This window comes from Leuresthes tenuis, unplaced genomic scaffold (assembly GCF_036924035.1).
Source record: "Leuresthes tenuis unplaced genomic scaffold, fLeuTen1.0.hap1 SCAF_4, whole genome shotgun sequence".
Lineage (NCBI taxonomy): Eukaryota > Metazoa > Chordata > Actinopteri > Atheriniformes > Atherinopsidae > Leuresthes > Leuresthes tenuis.
Genome location: NW_027325358.1, coordinates 568,835 through 586,973, shown reverse-complemented (window position 1 = coordinate 586,973; position 18,139 = coordinate 568,835). Strand labels below are relative to the sequence as shown.

At 47.6% G+C, this 18,139-nt stretch overlaps 2 protein-coding genes across 2 annotated transcripts; both read right to left on the bottom strand.

Annotated features, from left to right (window-relative positions):
• Positions 1-325: 325 nt before the first annotated feature.
• On the bottom strand, positions 326-3,180 carry dpy30 (dpy-30 histone methyltransferase complex regulatory subunit). The gene is made up of 5 exons (XM_072384018.1): positions 3,117-3,180; positions 1,671-1,711; positions 801-848; positions 585-727; positions 326-496 (listed from the first exon to the last, which is right to left on the bottom strand). The coding sequence occupies exons 1-5, from the start codon at positions 3,124-3,126 to the stop codon at positions 424-426; spliced, it is 315 nt and encodes a 104-aa protein (XP_072240119.1). The 5' UTR covers positions 3,127-3,180; the 3' UTR covers positions 326-423.
• Positions 3,181-3,896: 716 nt separating this feature from the next.
• Positions 3,897-13,114, bottom strand: LOC140305250 (3-oxo-5-alpha-steroid 4-dehydrogenase 2-like). Its single transcript, XM_072384015.1, has 5 exons — positions 12,639-13,114; positions 11,248-11,411; positions 9,709-9,810; positions 9,486-9,636; positions 3,897-4,549 (listed from the first exon to the last, which is right to left on the bottom strand). The coding sequence occupies exons 1-5, from the start codon at positions 13,097-13,099 to the stop codon at positions 4,483-4,485; spliced, it is 945 nt and encodes a 314-aa protein (XP_072240116.1). The 5' UTR covers positions 13,100-13,114; the 3' UTR covers positions 3,897-4,482.
• Between the last annotated feature and the right edge of the window lie 5,025 nt (positions 13,115-18,139).

Genomic DNA, 18,139 nt, shown 5'->3' with positions numbered 1-18,139 from the left:
AATATATGCTCCCAGGAACAGGAGGAAGGGATTTTTTACACATTATGGAAGCTTTAATCATCTGTGAGCTGCTTGTGTCACTTAAACCGACTCCTCCAGTAAAACTTCCTGTGCAGAAAATAACGAGTAATCTGAGCTGAGAAGATTAACAGTGACTGTGGCTCTCAGTGCTGTTTTCCTCTCAGACTCGTGTCAGTCGGGTATATTCTGTACGACGCCTCTGAAAAGAGGGCGGCTGATTCCTTTCTTTGTAAAACACTGAGTCTGTTCCAGCATGAACCAGCAGGGGGCAGCGCAACAACAGAAACTCCCAGAGGAGGCCAGCTGGGTCACATCACCTTTATTCTGGATTCAAAAACAAAAACAAACTAATCTAGCAGTTCATCAACAAACAGGAGCCGAGGGTTCGCTTCCCCGGAAACTTCAATTCCTCTCCTCAAACTGGGATTTGTTCTTGAGCAGGAAGGCAGCCAGATACTCGATGGGGTTCGGAGGTCTGCCGGAGAGAAGCGTCCAGACAGGAAGTTAGACACGCTGCTGAACTTTGACCTCTAACCAGCAGACAGGAGCTGAACATGACCCACCTCTCCTTGGCGAGCACCGACAGGCCCTGCAGCAGGATGGGAACCACCGTCTGGTCCAGGTAGGCCCGGGTCGGCAGCGCCTGAAGGTCCACCTTCTGCTTCGACAGCTTCTCCGCACTCGCCTTCTCGTTCTCCACCGTTCTCTGAGAAGCAAAGCATGCTGGGAGTCCCGCTCTGTGCCCTCATCCGTCACAGGTGTGTGTGTGTGTGTGTTACCTGGATGTTGTCGGTCAGGCCGAACTCTGTGTGTGGGTTTTCAGAGACCTGTGGGAGGATCCAGGGTCAGAAACTGAAGAACTGTTTGATTTGAGCCGATATCAGTCTGATTATTCTGATACACGAGCAGCTGGATGATCTTAATCTACATCACAGACGACCTGCTTTAGGTCCAGTTTATTCACAGCTAAGCGCTGCACAGCTGGATTAAGGAAATAACTCAGTAATAACCAACGATAATGTGAGTAAAACTTAAACCAGCAGACAGCAGTCAGACCAAATAAAGGCAGAGCTCAGAACAAATCATCTAAAAGGAAGTCAGGCTGGAGCCAAAAGCCAAGAAGAAGAAGAGCTGAGTTTTTGGGATGTTTCACAGCATCTGGCTGGTTTCCCTCAGAACTCTCACTGGGCTGTGAATGCAGAACAGCTCGGTCAGGAAGGCTGGTGCCGGTCCATTTAAACCTTAAAGTGAGCAATAAAACCAGTCTGAAAGCAGGCTGAGAGCCAATGAAGGGAAGACCAGAGGTCATGTGATCAGGCTTTTAATCCCAGTTAGAGAGGAGCTGCTCAGTTTGGACCAACAGAACTCTGATCGATGCCCAAATACACAGAACCCCAGCGGTCCCAGAACCAGCAGAGGAACCACCGAAGGACTTACTCTGAGTCAGATCAAAGCCAGGACTTCCTGTCCCTCAGCAGAGGACTGAACAAGTGTGAGCAAAACATCTGTTTTTCTGTCTGATATCCAGAGACTGGTTCTGGTTCTGGTTCTGTGCAGAACTGGGTTACTTCATATTTCACATTCTGAGCTGCTTCCATTCTCATTATAACCGTAGGTAAAGCTAAATAAAACTTGAATAAAATCCTCACCGGTGTGTGTCCCTCCATCGACTGATCTGCATCCGTGTGATCTGAAAGAGAAACATCTGGATCACCAAAGAGAAACAGCTGGATCACCAAAGAGAAACATCTGGATCACCAAAGAGAAACATCTGGATCACCAAAGAGAAACATCTGGATCACCAAAGAGAAACATCTGGATCAACAAAGAGAAACATCTGGATCAACAAAGACAAACATCTGGATCAACAAAGAGAAACATCTGGATCACCAAAGACAAACATCTGGATCACCAAAGAGAAACAGCTGGATCAACAAAGACAAACAGCTGGATCAACAAAGACAAACATCTGGATCAACAAAGAGAAACATCTGGATCACCAAAGAGAAACATCTGGATCACCAAAGACAAACAGCTGGATCACCAAAGACAAACAGCTGGATCACCAAAGACAAACATCTGGATCAACAAAGACAAACATCTGGATCAACAAAGAGAAACATCTGGATCACCAAAGAGAAACATCTGGATCACCAAAGACAAACATCTGGATCACCAAAGACAAACATCTGGATCAACAAAGACAAACATCTGGATCAACAAAGAGAAACATCTGGATCAACAAAGAGAAACATCTGGATCACCAAAGAGAAACAGCTGGATCACCAAAGAGAAACAGCTGGATCACCGAACGGCAGGAAACTTAAAAAAAAGAGTTAAATATCTGATTTTTGGTGCAGCTGATCTGTTTTAAAGTCCACCTGAGGCCGGTGGTGTTTCTGTTTTAATGTCCAACACCAACCGATCACTTCCTGACCCAAAGCGGTTCGAAGTGATTCACCTTTAAGCTGCAGTTTGTTCACAGAACCTTCAGGATGAGACGAACCTCCTTAAAGAGCCTGATTTCTGAATGGAGTATGGTTTGGCAACAAATGTGAAGACAGAGGCAGTTGCTCAGCTCCATGTTAGACCCACATCACACCAGAAGGTCCAACAGAACCGGAACAGACCTCTAATCTGCTTCTTTAATCTTCGGTAAGAAAAGATTTGCACAAAATTATGATTTTTTTAAAAATTCCGTTTTAACGTAAACGGCGTTGTGCTGAAACCTGGAGCTCCTTGCGTGTTTTCCCGTTAAAAACTGCCGGCTGCATCGGCCTGTGTGCCGGTCAGCAACGGAAGAAATTCGGCTGGATTAGTTTGTTTTCTCCCCATTTGTAAGGAGCATGAGCTGATCTGGACTCCTATTTAAACACTCATGGTGTCGGTCTATGCTGCCGTTAACGGCGGTTAGTTAGCTTAGCATCACGTTCCCGCCTTGTTGCCGGTAAATAAACCTTCCTGACGACTAAAACCGAATTCCGACGTTTCAACCGAACATTAAACCACCGAATAAAACCAGAAACACGTCACAAAGATGAAAACTTCAGTTAAAAACTATTAAAAACGCAACAAATGGGCAACAATTGACTCACCGTCCGCCATGTTTGTTGTGTATGGGTACGCAAGATATCAGACGTACGTCTATTCTGTACGGAGACTACGTAAAAATATTACGACATTTCCGGTTAGCCGCTGTGTTTCAAAACTGAGAGATTAAAGTCGTGTTCTGTGTTTTTAAAAGACTTCTGTCAAATTATTTATTGTGTTGTGCGTGTTTTCATGTAAAACTGTGTTCACAGCATCAAACAGGGTGTAAGATGAAGAAAGTCAGGCTCATCTTTACTGTTTATGATGGCTGAAGGGTGGATGGGAAGCAAAGTAACATGACATGACACAACTTGTGTCATCAATTAATTTAAATTGGGGGAAAAAAGGGAAGTTTTCAGAAGTTAAAAGAAAGTTAAATATTTGTCACAATCAAATTTAACACAAACAGAATTAAAACAATTAATCAGATCAATTTAAAATATTAAACAGATGTCAGAATGTAAGGAGGGAGGATAAAAATGGACCTCAGGAAACTGTGTCAAATTGTTAAGAAAGGACAGAATATGTCACCTTTAAAGTACCTGAAGACTGTTCAGAATGAAAGAAAGAAACAAGTTCCTTCATGTGGAGTTATGATACCATGAAGATCTTCTTTCAGGCGCTAATCTGTAACTTAGTGTAAGTGAACATTTAAACTGAGTGTCAGCAGGATGAAAGTGAGGGTCAGAAAACCTGCAGCTGGTCCCGACCCAAAGATGAAGATCCGTAGCGGCTCTGTTCTGCTGGACGTTAAAGGAGTCGTTTGGAGGAAAGATGAGCTGCAGTCAGTCTTTTTGTTCAGAGTTTTATTTAAAATTGATAGCAATAAAAAACCTTTGCAGGGCAGATAATAATGAAATAAGATTAATGTTCATTAGCTGGGGTTGAGCTGTGAACTCTGACATGTTTAAAAAGCTGAACTTTTATCTGACTGCAGACAGTCTGAACTCAACATATTTCCTCTTCTGTCTCATCAGCTTCATTTCATCACTTAATAAACATCCAGTTTCACATTTCAGACCTGCAAAACAACACAAAAAAGCTAGAATAGAAGCAACTTAGAGCTGGTAATCAGGTTAAAAATAATAATGTTGTTTTAAACAGCTGACTGTGACCTGATCTGGTCCTGAAGCAGCCTCCATGACAGTCTGTGAGCAGCAGAGATGTTCAGAGGAGCTCCAGTTTGTGTTAAAACAATGTTCCTCAGAGAAAGACTGGAAGGGATCTGCATATTTCTGCCTCTACAGAGCAGAATATCATTAAAGCATTCAGGGAACCTGGAGGAGTTTCAGTGTAAAGGAGCAAGCCTAAACTGGACCCCGTGACCTCTGACCCCTCAGACGCTGCATCAAAACTGTTAGTCCTCCATCATCAGAGTAAAAAAGGAACGATGGCTTTCCTGGAGCGAGGATAATCCTTGAACCTCTTCTGGTAGTCTCTGTAAGACACAGGAAGCACTGAGCTGCAGTTAAAGCTGAAACAACAGCAGCTGCTCAGGGAATATTTTAATCAGGGGATGAAAACAGGAATTTAATAAGACTAACTGATTCTGATGCGTAAGTTATGGAATCATCTGTTTTCACAGCATTGTTCAAACAGGAGAAACAAAGTGGTTTAAAAAGAGAAAAAACATGGAAGAAGAAATGATGAGGAGAAAAAGTTTCAGACTGCTACACATGGGAGGTGGTCCGAACTAACGTGGAGCCGCTTCCCAGCGTCTCTTTGGGACAAAATCCTGAATTTTACTGATGTTTAAAGCTGAAAGAAGGCAGCTGCAGACCGGTTTTAATGGGAGTTTAAAGGCTGCCAGAGGTATCATCCTGAAGAGGAACGACAGCCCAAAGCTCAGGGGCCTCATGTACAAAGGGGGCGGACCACAAAAAGTGGCGTTCGCACTTTTTCACGTCAACGATCAGATGAATCAGAGCGAAATGACAACACAGCGAGGAGCCGTGCGCTGCTCCTGCCACAGGTGACGTGCACGCTGGGGTTTAAGCAACCGGGGCGTTCAGAGGGAGCTGCCAACCGATCGGGACTGTGCCAGTCGACCCTGAGCCGAGCCATGCCAGCCGAGAGGGAGAAATATCTGCATCTCAGCAGGTGTATCACATTCCCACAATGCAGCTGAACAGGCCAACACTGAGGGGGGGGGGGTGGCAGATCTGTCTTCACAGCATCATAGTTGGTGGTTAAAGTTAGTAACTTTCTGTTTTTTGCTGGTTAAACAGCAGCTTAAGATCTTTCTAACAGGCCCCTGATCGTCTCTCTGTGCAAATGTTAAAAACTCTGTGCTTAAAGTGTGAAATGTTTTAATCAGCCTCAACTTTTCCCCGGCGCACTTCTGCTCTGGTTACTGTATGAACACGTTTGTTGTGAGTTACACAAATACAGGTATTTACCTTTAATCAGAGTCACCCACACCCACCCGTGTCACCCATAGTTGGGCCGACTCTGTTCAAACAGGGTGGGCCCCTCTTCTCCTGGCCCCCCCGCCTGTTTTGGCCACACTTCAGCGGTGGGCAGCCAGTCTCTGCCTCACATCCACCTTAATATCGGACCACTTGTTCTTCACCCCTGCTTGTGTCTCAGACCCCACAGCATTAAAAGGCCTCGCTCACGCCCCCCCCCCCCCCCCCCCCCCCCCCCCCCCCCCCCCCCCAACTGCTCTTATGTTTGCTGCTTATATCGTAGGACAGGGAGGAGTCGTGCACTCCGACATGTGCGCTCAGTTCCACATTTACTTGGGTTGAGCGAACGCCGTGTTTCAGTAGGAAATCCAACTCTGAGGCTCCTGGAGTTTACATGTGAAAACATGCCTGCAGCTCACATTCTTCAGGTTCCACAGATAGTAAAGCTGGGTGTCATCGCCATAGCAACGGCAATGTTTCCTGTTAAAATCAATCAAATGACGACACGCTGTCTCATTAAAGATCAGCAGAACCTGATTCTGAGCATTGATCTGATTATTATTGATAAGAGGAAGTGAAAAAAATGCAAAGGAACAGTTTTTTTTCTCTCAGTGTGGAAGTTAAAGGGTTCAAATGTACAAAATCTGTCAGATAAACATCAGCAGTTTAAACCTTTGATCCCAGTAAAATGTGTTTGTGATAAGATGTTAAGGTCATTGGTTCTACAAGCTGCACAGAGACAAAAAACCACCATCAGAGCCACAAGAGGTACTTTGTGACTTTCTGTGGTTTTACTTTAAAATCAGACGGACACTTTTTAAAGAACAGGAATGTTGGCTGTATGGTGGCTGAAAGACCTGTGGCAGCAGATCCTTTATTACACAGAGGCTCAAAAACAGCATCAACATGAGCTCTAATGATTCTGACAGAGATTTAAACTAATTCAGAACTTATTTTATGTTCTCTAATAAGTTTATTTATAACGAGGGAAGAGATGTCCACATGGGACCGTCTTCAGTATGTTTGTAAGTAAATATCTGGTGATTAATAAGGTTAATAAGGATTAATCTGTGCTCTCACCATCCCATGCAGCCCAGCATAGAGCTACACTCTGGTGTTTAAAGTTTCCTGAACCCTCGTTTATCTTTACAGGAGGTGCTCTGCAGCACCGCCCTGAAGGCAGTAACTCAGGTTCCTCAGTCCAGTCACATCAGTATGTTCGTGCATTTAGACGCTCCAAAGCAGGTAGGCAGGTAGGGTGAGGGGGTGTAGGCAGGTAGGGTGAGGGGGTGTAGGCAGGTAGGGTTGAGGGGGTGGAGGCAGGTAGGGTGAGGGGTGTAGGCAGGTAGGGTGAGGGGGTGTAGGCAGGTAGGGTGAGGGGTGTAGGCAGGTAGGGTGAGGGGGTGGAGGCAGGGTAGGGTTAGGGGTGTAGGCAGGTAGGGTGAGGGGTGGAGGCAGGTAGGGTGAGGGGGTGTAGGCAGGTAGGGTGAGGGGTGTAGGCAGGTAGGGTGAGGGGGTGTAGGGTGATGGGTGTAGGCAGGTAGGGTGAGGGGGTGTAGGCTGGTAGGGTGAGGGGGTGTAGGCAGGTAGGGTGAGGGGGTGTAGGCAGGTAGGGTGAGGGGTGTAGGCAGGTAGGGGTGACGGGGGTGGAGGCAGGTAGGGTTAGGGGTGTAGGCAGGTAGGGTGAGGGGGTGTAGGCAGGTAGGGTGAGGGGTGTAGGCAGGTAGGGTGAGGGGGTGTAGGGTGAGGGGTGTAGGCAGGTAGGGTGAGGGGGTGTAGGCAGGTAGGGTGAGGGGGTGTAGGCAGGTAGGGTGAGGGGGTGTAGGCAGGTAGGGTGAGGGGTGTAGGCAGGTAGGGTGAGGGGGTGGAGGCAGGTAGGGTTAGGGGTGTAGGCAGGTAGGGTGAGGGGGTGTAGGCAGGTAGGGTGAGGGGGTGTAGGCAGGTAGGGTGAGGGGGTGTAGGGTGAGGGGTGTAGGCAGGTAGGGTGAGGGGGTGTAGGCAGGTAGGGTGAGGGGGTGTAGGCAGGTAGGGTGAGGGGGTGTAGGCAGGTAGGGTGAGGGGTGTAGGCAGGTAGGGTGAGGGGGTGGAGGCAGGTAGGGTTAGGGGTGTAGGCAGGTAGGGTGAGGGGGTGTAGGCAGGTAGGGTGAGGGGGTGTAGGCAGGTAGGGGTGAGGGGGTGTAGGCAGGTAGGGTGAGGGGGTGTAGGCAGGTAGGGTGAGGGGTGTAGGCAGGTAGGGTGAGGGGGTGTAGGGAGGTAGGGTGAGGGGGTGTAGGCAGGTAGGGTGAGGGGGTGTAGGCAGGTAGGGTGAGGGGGTGTAGGCAGGTAGGGTGAGGGGTGTAGGGAGGTAGGGTGAGGGGGTGTAGGGAGGTAGGGTGAGGGGGTGTAGGGAGGTAGGGTGAGGGGGTGTAGGGAGGTAGGGTGAGGGGGTGTAGGGAGGTAGGGTGAGGGGTGTAGGCAGGTAGGGTGAGGGGTGTAGGGAGGTAGGGTGAGGGGGTGTAGGGAGGTAGGGTGAGGGGGTGTAGGAGGTAGGGTGAGGGGGTGTAGGGAGGGTAGGGTGAGGGGGTGTAGGCAGGTAGGGTGAGGGGGTGTAGGGAGGTAGGGGTGAGGGGGTGTAGGGAGGTAGGGTGAGGGGGTGTAGGCAGGTAGGGTGAGGGGTGTAGGGAGGTAGGGTGAGGGGGTGTAGGCAGGTAGGGATGAGGGGTGTAGGCAGGTAGGGTTAGGGGGTGTAGGCAGGTAGGGTGAGGGGGTGTAAGGAGGTAGGGTTAGGGGTGTAGGCAGGTAGGGTGAGGGGGTGTAGGCAGGTAGGGTGAGGGGGTGTAAGGAGGTAGGGTTAGGGGGTGTAGGCAGGTAGGGTGAGGGGGTGTAGGCAGGTAGGGTGAGGGGGTGTAGGGAGGTAGGGTGAGGGGGTGTAGGCAGGTAGGGTGAGGGGGTGTAGGCAGGTAGGGTTAGGGGGTGTAGGCAGGTAGGGTGAGGGGGTGTAAGGAGGTAGGGTTAGGGGGTGTAGGCAGGTAGGGTGAGGGGGTGTAGGCAGGTAGGGGTGAGGGGGTGTAGGCAGGTAGGGTGAGGGGGTGTAGGCAGGTAGGGTGAGGGGGTGTAGGCAGGTAGGGTGAGGGGGTGTAGGGAGGTAGGGTGAGGGGGTGTAGGCAGGTAGGGTGAGGGGGTGTAGGGAGGTAGGGTGAGGGGGTGTAGGCAGGTAGGGTGAGGGGTGTAGGGAGGTAGGGTGAGGGGGTGTAGGCAGGTAGGGTGAGGGGGTGTAGGGAGGTAGGGTGAGGGGGTGTAGGCAGGTAGGGTGAGGGGGTGTAGGCAGGTAGGGTGAGGGGGTGTAGGCAGGTAGGGTGAGGGGGTGTAGACAGGTAGGGTGAGGGGTGTAGGCAGGTAGGGTTAGGGGGTGTAGGCAGGTAGGGTTAGGGGGTGTAGGCAGGTAGGGTGAGGGGGTGTAGACAGGTAGGGTGAGGGGTGTAGGCAGGTAGGGTGAGGGGGTGTAGGCAGGTAGGGTGAGGGGGTGTAGGCAGGTAGGGTGAGGGGGTGGAGGCAGGTAGGGTGAGGGGGTGGAGGCAGGTAGGGTGAGGGGTGTAGGGAGGTAGGGTTAGGGGTGTAGGCAGGTAGGGTGAGGGGGTGTAGGCAGGTAGGGTTAGGGGGTGTAGGCAGGTAGGGTGAGGGGTGTAGGCAGGTAGGGTTAGGGGGTGTAGGCAGGTAGGGTGAGGGGTGTAGGCAGGTAGGGTGAGGGGGTGTAGGCAGGTAGGGTGAGGGGGTGTAGGCAGGTAGGGTGAGGGGGTGTAGGCAGGTAGGGTGAGGGGGTGTAGGCTGCAGGTCGTACCTTTCATGCAGGGGATTTGAACCCAGCTCTTACTACACTATCCAGTCCCTAATAAATAAAAGTTAAAAAAGGAAGAAAGGAGTGGGCCTTTGAGGTCCGTACTGATGGAGCTGCCAGCTGCTCTTGTCATGAATCAGAGGGAACAGTACCTGTGGTGGTGGTAAGCTCGGGGCCCGATGGAGCAGATGGTGAAGAAAGCAAAGGCAAAGGCTGGTAAAGACCATGCTGCGACTGCATAACCGCACCACTCTACGATCTCTCCGAAGTAGTTGGCACCAGACACAAACTCAAACATTCCCCCTGAAAAACAGAAGAGTTGAACAGCAGGTTGACAGGAAACGGCTCAGCTGGCCGGGTCTGGATCTGCCATACCGTAGGGGATCCTGTAGGTATACTCCCCCGGTTTTCTCAGGTTACGCAGGATGTTGTCACTGTGGATGTTGATGGTCAGCCCAACCAAAAACACCAGAAAACCTTCGCACCAAACAAACAGAAAGAGGAGAAAATGATTTACTCTGCATTCATCAGTTCAACACAAACAGGACCAGAACCAAAGAAGAATCCTGATTAGACCTCATCAAGAAGCTCATATTACAACCAAACCTAACACTGACACAGTCACAAAATACCTTCAACCAGGGCTCTCAAGTCTCACGCACTGAGCGCGACAGTCGGTCTTTAGTCACACACTCCGCCTATTTCTCACGCTGAAAGGTACAAACAATCATCATTCATTCATTCTACCAGTGAAACAACATGTTTATAAACATGCTGCAGATCAGTCAGTATTACCAATAACTATTGACTACTGAGGCCGAGGCTATTGAGGCTCACAACTGATTAATGAGGTCACCAGTTGGTTATTGGGGCTAACAGTTGGTTAACGGGGCTAACATCTGGCTAATGGGGGGGAAAACAGTTGGCTAATGGGGCTAACGTCTGGCTATTGGGCTAACAGTTGGCTAATGGGGCTAACGTCTGGCTATTGGGCTAACGTCTGGCTAATGGTGCTAACATCTGGCTAATGGGGCTAACTTCTGGCTAATGGGGCTAATAGTTGACTAATGGGGCTAACAAAGGAGCTAATGGGGCTATCATCTGGCTAATGGGGCTAACTTCTGGCTAATGGGGCTAATAGTTGACTAATGGGGCTAACAAAGGAGCTAATGGGGCTAACATCTGGCTAATTGGGCTAACAGTTGGCTAATAGGGCTAACGTCTGGCTAATGGGGCTAACATCTGGCTAATGGGGCTAACATCTGACTAATGGTACTAACATCTGGCTAATGGGGCTAACATTTGGCTAATGGGGCTAACAGTTGGCTAATGGGGCTAACATCTGGCTATTGGGCTAAAATCTGGCTAATGGGGCTAACTTCTGGCTAATGGGGCTAACAGTTGACTAATGGGGCTAACAAAGGAGCTAATGGGGCTAACAGATGGCTAATGGGGCTAACATCTGGCTATTGGGCTAAAATCTGGCTAATGGGGCTAACTTCTGGCTAATGGGGCTAACAGTTGACTAATGGGGCTAACAAAGGAGCTAATGGGGCTAACAGATGACTAATGAGGCTAATAGTAAGATAATGTGGCTAACAGTTGACCAATGTGGCTAACACTCAGCTAATGCCACTGACATCAGGCCAATGTGGGCTAATGAGTGCAAACATCTCACTAATAAATGTCTGATTCTGTGCGTGTTTTCTTAAGTTTTCTCCTAGACTTCTGCACCAGTCTAACAGGCGTGTTCCTGTAAACCTGAAATGCTGAGCTGAGTAAGAGGTCAAGTAAAAAGATATTTTCTGTGTCTGTGTTTGAAACATAAGCCTGCAGTCCTGCATAAAAGATTCAGTTCCTGTGACATCATATCAAGCCGAATTAAAATGTGACAAGGAGCCAATCAGGACTCACCTGTGGTGAGGCGCACCTTCGTCAGCCAGGTGTCCTGGAAGCGGGCGCAGTGCAGCAGGCTGTGTCCCTGCAGGAAGCCGGAGATGGAGCAGAAGATGGCGGCATAGAGGACGATGCGCAGCGGGACGGGTCGGCCTCGGGTCAGGAACGAGTAGATCACACTCCTACAAAGAAGAATCGGGTCACTTCCTGTTTGGTTGTCAGATAAAAGCTCTGATTCAGGGGGCCGATATTTCAGCATTAAGCCTTATTCTGTGAGGAGGAGAAGCTTTTCATTTGTTTCAGGATGTTGCAGTGAAGTCAGTCTGTGGAGCAGCTGACAGTTTTCTGCCGTAGAACCGTATGAAACTCAGAAGAAGAAGAAGGTCTGCGTGTTGCAGCAGGTCACATGTGATGTCACTTCCTGTGCTGCTGCTCGGCTTCTGAACAGGAACAGCTCTGAGTGGAGGCTCAGCAGAACCCATCCAGCAGAACCCATCCAGCAGAACCCATCCAACAGAACTCATCCAACAGAACTCATGCAGCAGAACCCATCCAGCAGAACCCATCCAGCAGAACTCATCCAGCAGAACTCATCCAGCAGAACTCATCCAGCAGAACTCATCCAGCAGAACTCATCCAACAGAACTCATCCAGCAGAACTCATCCAGCAGAACCCATCCAGCAGAACCCATCCAGCAGAACCCATCCAACAGAACTCATCCAGCAGAACTCATCCAGCAGAACCCATCCAGCAGAACTCATCCAGCAGAACTCATCCAACAGAACTCATCCAGCAGAACTCATCCAGCAGAACTCATCCAGCAGAACCCATCCAGCAGAACCCATCCAACCAGCTGGAAGCTGCCTGCTGGTCTCATCCTGACACCTGATCTCAGCCTGTGCTTCACTTCCCTGTAATGATCACCCAGAGCCCCCCCCCCCCCAGGTGTGTCCTGAGCAGGTGACCTGGGTCCGACCTGAAACCTGCAGCTGAACCTCTCAGTAGTTTTCTGACCTGCTGGACCAGCTCTCCTCCTTCACATGAAGCTGAAATCCTGAAACCTCTCAGAACTGCGCTCCAGCCCAGGCTTTATTGTTGTGCACGCGCACACGGGCATGATGGTACCAAGGTTTAAAAGCAGCTTTCAAAGTAAAAGCACAGAGAAACCAGACAGCATCATCTCAATCTGGTGACATATTTCAAATGTATGATAAAGATATCACGAACCCTTAAATTCAGTAAACTTTAATATTTCCTGACCCGTTTAAACTTTGAAGTATGGCCGAGTTCTGGGGCTCCAAAGTGGGCTCAGGGCCCAGAATGAAGTCTGCAGGTGGTTTAAAACCCGCTCCCGCTACGCGACCCTGTCACAGCCTGCAGGTAAACGCTCACACGCGTGACCTCTGACCTGTAGAAGTAGTGCAGCATGAAGGTGCAGAGCAGCAGCGTCCTCCCGGGTCCGGGATCCGGCTGCTCGGTGCGCAGCAGCAGCAACAGCGGAACCAGCAGCGACGGAACCTCCTGCAGGAACCAGCCCAGCCGGGCCGGACAGCAGCGCCAGCTCGTCGGCGTGTAGCGGCCGTAGAGCGCGCAGATCCGGGTCTGATGGAGCAGGTAGGCCACCCCCCCAACGATCAGACCCCAGCTGAGGAAGGACACGGCGGTCTGTCGGCACTCCATGGTTCTGACCCGCAGGCACCGCTCAGGCTGACGGGCGGCTCCGGACTGTTCAAATCTGCGCCGCACGCAGGCTGCGGGCTGACCGCGCGAGCCAATCAGAGACGAGACCGCGGTGACGTCAGAGGCGAAGTGACAGCTGTCAGCTTTTAAAAACTTTTCTAACAACCTTTTACTGAAAAACGAACTCATAATGAACCAGAACCTGCGTCACGTGACAGGAAACAAAAAGCAGAAATGAACATGAAACACAGTTTATATGAAGTTAGTTTTGTGAGGTTCTCTTTTTATTTCCGTGTTTTGCTGATGGATATGAACTGTTCCCAGAGTTTATCCTCAGAACAGGCTGTACTGAATCATTTATCCAGCTATCTGCCTCACACACACTGATAAAGGGAAAGCTGAGCCCTCTGCAGGGTCTGCTTCCACTTTCCAACAACCTTGAACGCCTCTTCAGTGCTACGGGCCCAGCGGGCGGGTCACTGACCTCAGGCCTGTTGCAACACCTCTGAGTGACTGACCTTGGACACAAATTAACCACGTGTCAACAGAGTCCACCCAGGGACCGACTCTGATAGAGGATGTTCACTGGCTGCTGGAGCTCTGGGTTAAAAACACGCCTCAGAAAGGTGTTCCACTCCTCTTTTCCTCTGGCGTCCAATCAGAGGGTTCGACCTCTTGTCCTTGACCTTGAAGGAGGAAGCTAATCTCATACATATCTCTCTTATTAGAGGTAATCTGACCCGCCCATCAGAATTTCCTCTTCTTATCTTCTTCATGGAGTAAGTTGGTTAATCATTACAACTTCTGAACCATCTTATTTTTCGGCATTAAACTTTTATACTTTTATACGACAATATCCTTTTTAGATGTTTTTTATTTCTTCATATAAAATCAAATGAAATGTTATCTAACTTTTTAAATATCTCTTTATGACTTTTTTGGGTTATTTATTCAATGAAAGGAACAAAAATGTGGAAAGTTGTGGGTTTTTATCTGTAATTTCTCCCAGATGTGTAACTTTTGTTGTAACATGAATATTCTGACACGTTAAAGTCTTTGAGATGGAATAAAACTGATTTATTCAGACAAAAGGACACAAAAAGGGACACAAACAAACACAAACAGACACAAAAAGGACACAAACGGACACAAAAGGACACAAACGGACACAAACGGACACACAAGGACACAAAAAGGACACAAAATGACACCAAAAGGACACAAAAGGACACAAAAAGGACACAAACGGACACAAAAGGACACAAACAGACAAAAAGGACATAAAAGGACACAAAAGGACACAAAAAGGACACAAACGGACACAAAAGGACACAAAAAGGACACAAAAGGACATAAACGGACACAAAAGGACACAAAAAGGACACAAAAGGACACAAAAGGTCACAAAAAGGACACAAAAGGACACAAAAAGGACACAAAAAGGACACAAAAAGGACACAAAAAGGACACAAACGGACACAAAAAGGACACAAAAGGACACAAACGGACACAAAAGGACACAAACGGACACAAAAGGACACAAAAAGGACACAAACGGACACAAAAGGACACAAAAATGACACAAAAGGACACAAAAAGGACACAAACGGACACAAAAGGACACAAACAGACAAAAAAGGACATAAAAGGACACAAAAGGACACAAAAAGGACACAAACGGACACAAAAGGACACAAAAAGGACACAAAAGGACATAAACGGACACAAAAGGACACAAAAAGGACACAAAAGGTCACAAAAAGGACACAAAAGGACACAAAAAGGACACAAAAAGGACACAAACGGACACAAAAAGGACACAAACGGACACAAAAAGGACACAAACGGACACAAAAGGACACAAACGGACACAAAAGGACACAAAAGGACATAAAAGGACACAAAAGGACACAAACGGACACAAAAGGACACAAAAATGACACAAAAGGACACAAAAAGGACACAAAAGGACACAAAAAGGACACATAAAGGACACAAAAGGACACAAAAAGGACATAAAAGGACACAAAAAGGACACAAACTGACACAAAAGGACACAAACAGACACAAACGGACACAAAAGGACACAAAAAGGACACAAAAGGACACAAAGAGACACAAACGGACACAAAAGGACACAAAAGGACACAAACGGAAACAAAAGGACACAAAAGGACACAAAAGGACACAAACGGACACAAAAAGGACACAAACGGACACAAAGGGACACAAAAGGACATAAAAGGACACAAAAAGGACACAAAAGGACACAAAAATGACACAAAAGGACACAAACGGACACAAAGGGACACAAAAGGACATAAACGGACACACAAGGACACAAAAAGGACACAAAATGACACCAAAAGGACACAAAAAGGACACAAAAAGGACACAAACGGACACAAAAGGACACAAACAGACAAAAAGGACATAAAAGGACACAAAAGGACACAAAAAGGACACAAACGGACACAAAAGGACACAAAAAGGACACAAAAGGACATAAACGGACACAAAAGGACACAAAAAGGACACAAAAGGACACAAAAGGTCACAAAAAGGACACAAAAGGACACAAAAAGGACACAAAAAGGACACAAAAAGGACACAAAAAGGACACAAACGGACACAAAAAGGACACAAAAGGACACAAACGGACACAAAAGGACACAAACGGACACAAAAGGACACAAAAAGGACACAAACGGACACAAAAGGACACAAAAATGACACAAAAGGACACAAAAAGGACACAAACGGACACAAAAGGACACAAACAGACAAAAAAGGACATAAAAGGACACAAAAGGACACAAAAAGGACACAAACGGACACAAAAGGACACAAAAAGGACACAAAAGGACATAAACGGACACAAAAGGACACAAAAAGGACACAAAAGGTCACAAAAAGGACACAAAAGGACACAAAAAGGACACAAAAAGGACACAAACGGACACAAAAAGGACACAAAAAGGACACAAACGGACACAAAAGGACACAAACGGACACAAAAGGACACAAAAGGACACAAAAGGACATAAAAGGACACAAAAGGACACAAACGGACACAAAAGGACACAAAAATGACACAAAAGGACACAAAAAGGACACAAAAGGACACAAAAAGGACACATAAAGGACACAAAAGGACACAAAAAGGACATAAAAGGACACAAAAAGGACACAAACTGACACAAAAGGACACAAACAGACACAAACGGACACAAAAGGACACAAAAAGGACACAAAAGGACACAAAGAGACACAAACGGACACAAAAGGACACAAAAGGACACAAACGGAAACAAAAGGACACAAAAGGACACAAAAGGACACAAACGGACACAAAAAGGACACAAACGGACACAAAGGGACACAAAAGGACATAAAAGGACACAAAAAGGACACAAAAGGACACAAAAATGACACAAAAGGACACAAACGGACACAAAGGGACACAAAAGGACATAAAAGGACACAAAAGGACACAAACGGACACAAAAGGACACAAAAATGACACAAAAGGACACAAACGGACACAAAAGGACACAAAAGGACACAAACGGACACAAAAAGGACACAAACGGACACAAAAGGACACAAACGGACACAAACGGACACAAAAGGACACAAAAGGACATAAAAGGACACAAAATGACACAAAAGGACACAAAGGGACACAAAAAGGACATAAAAGGACACAAAATGACACAAACGGACACAAAAGGACACAAACCGACACAAACCGACACAAAAGGACACAAAAGGACACAAACGGACACAAAAGGACACAAAGGGACACAAGAGGACATAAAAGGACACAAAAGGACACAAACGGACACAAAAAGGACACAAAAAGGACACAAACGGACACAAACAGACACAAACGGACACAAAAGGACACAAAAGGACACAAAAAGGACACAAAAGGACACAAAGAGACACAAACGGACACAAAAGGACACAAAAGGACACAAACGGACACAAAAGGACACAAACGGACACAAAAGGACACAAAAGGACATAAAAGGACACAAAATGACACAAAAGGACACAAAGGGACACAAAAAGGACATAAAAGGACACAAAATGACACAAACGGACACAAAAGGACACAAACCGACACAAACCGACACAAAAGGACACAAAAGGACACAAACGGACACAAAAGGACACAAAAGGACACAAAAGGACACAAACGGACACAAAAGGACATAAAAGGACACAAAATGACACAAAAGGACACAAAGGGACACAAAAAAGACATAAAAGGACACAAAATGACACAAACGGACACAAAATGACACAAACGGACACAAAAGGACACAAAAGGACACAAAAGGACACAAAGGGACACAAAGGGACACAAACGGACACAAAAAGGACACAAACGGACACAAAAAGGACACAAACGGACACAAAAAGGGACACAAAAAGGACATAAAAGGACACAAAATGACACAAACGGACATAAAATGACACAAACGGACACAAAAGGACACAAAAAGGACACAAACGGACACAAACTGACACAAACGGACACAAAAAGGACACAAACGGACACAAAAAGGACACAAAAGGACACAAACTGCTAATTGTACAGGTTGAATTCCTGAAAAACTCCATCAGCCGACTCACAGATGGCAGCTTGTTGGTTTTGTCTGATCTTCAGAGAAGGTTAGTTTGAGGAGGCGTTCCTCCCGCTCAGAAGAAGAAGAAGAAGAAGAAGAAGAAGAAGAAGAAGAGTGGCAGCCCAGAGGGAAGCTGTGACCTCAGAGGGCCGTAAAATAACTCTTTTCATTGTGAGAACGTGACCCTTCGTGTTTTTACGCTTTTATCCAAAGCGACATAGAGGTGGGGGGGTGTACAGTAACACACCTGCTTTAAAGTGTCCAGCTCCTCCAGATGTGCTCATTTCAGCTTCTTCTGATCATTATTTTCTTTGTTCCACCCAAAGCAGCAGCTGGAGCAGGAAGGGGAGAAGTCCCACCGAGCTCAAAGATGGCGGCAGGACCAGTGAAAGGTCCAGAAAGCGGTGGGATCGGGTGGAAAGCAGCAGCTGGCAGATACATTATTCAGATTCCAGCGCAGTTTGGACACGTCTGTTTTCCTCTGATCCAGCTTGAAGCTGCTTTCTGTCTGATAAGCAGCCGCTTTGAGAACATTTTCACACGTTTAACCATCGGTTTGTGGAGCTCAGCGACAGCTTTGTGTCGTTTGGTG

Excerpts from the sequence above, each read along its gene's own strand:
- dpy30 (XM_072384018.1), bottom strand. Across the intron at positions 728-800 it reads GCCTGACCGACAACATCCAG|AGAACGGTGGAGAACGAGAA; the intron begins GTAACACACACA and ends TTTGCTTCTCAG. Across the intron at positions 497-584 it reads TCGGTGCTCGCCAAGGAGAG|ACCTCCGAACCCCATCGAGT; the intron begins GTGGGTCATGTT and ends TCTCTCCGGCAG.
- LOC140305250 (XM_072384015.1), bottom strand. The coding sequence starts at position 13,099 with ATGAGTTCGTTTTTCAGTAAAAGGTTGTTAGAAAAGTTTTTAAAAGCT. Across the intron at positions 9,637-9,708 it reads TACCTACAGGATCCCCTACG|GGGGAATGTTTGAGTTTGTG; the intron begins GTATGGCAGATC and ends TCTGTTTTTCAG. Across the intron at positions 4,550-9,485 it reads CGAGCTTACCACCACCACAG|AGACTACCAGAAGAGGTTCA; the intron begins GTACTGTTCCCT and ends TGTGTCTTACAG.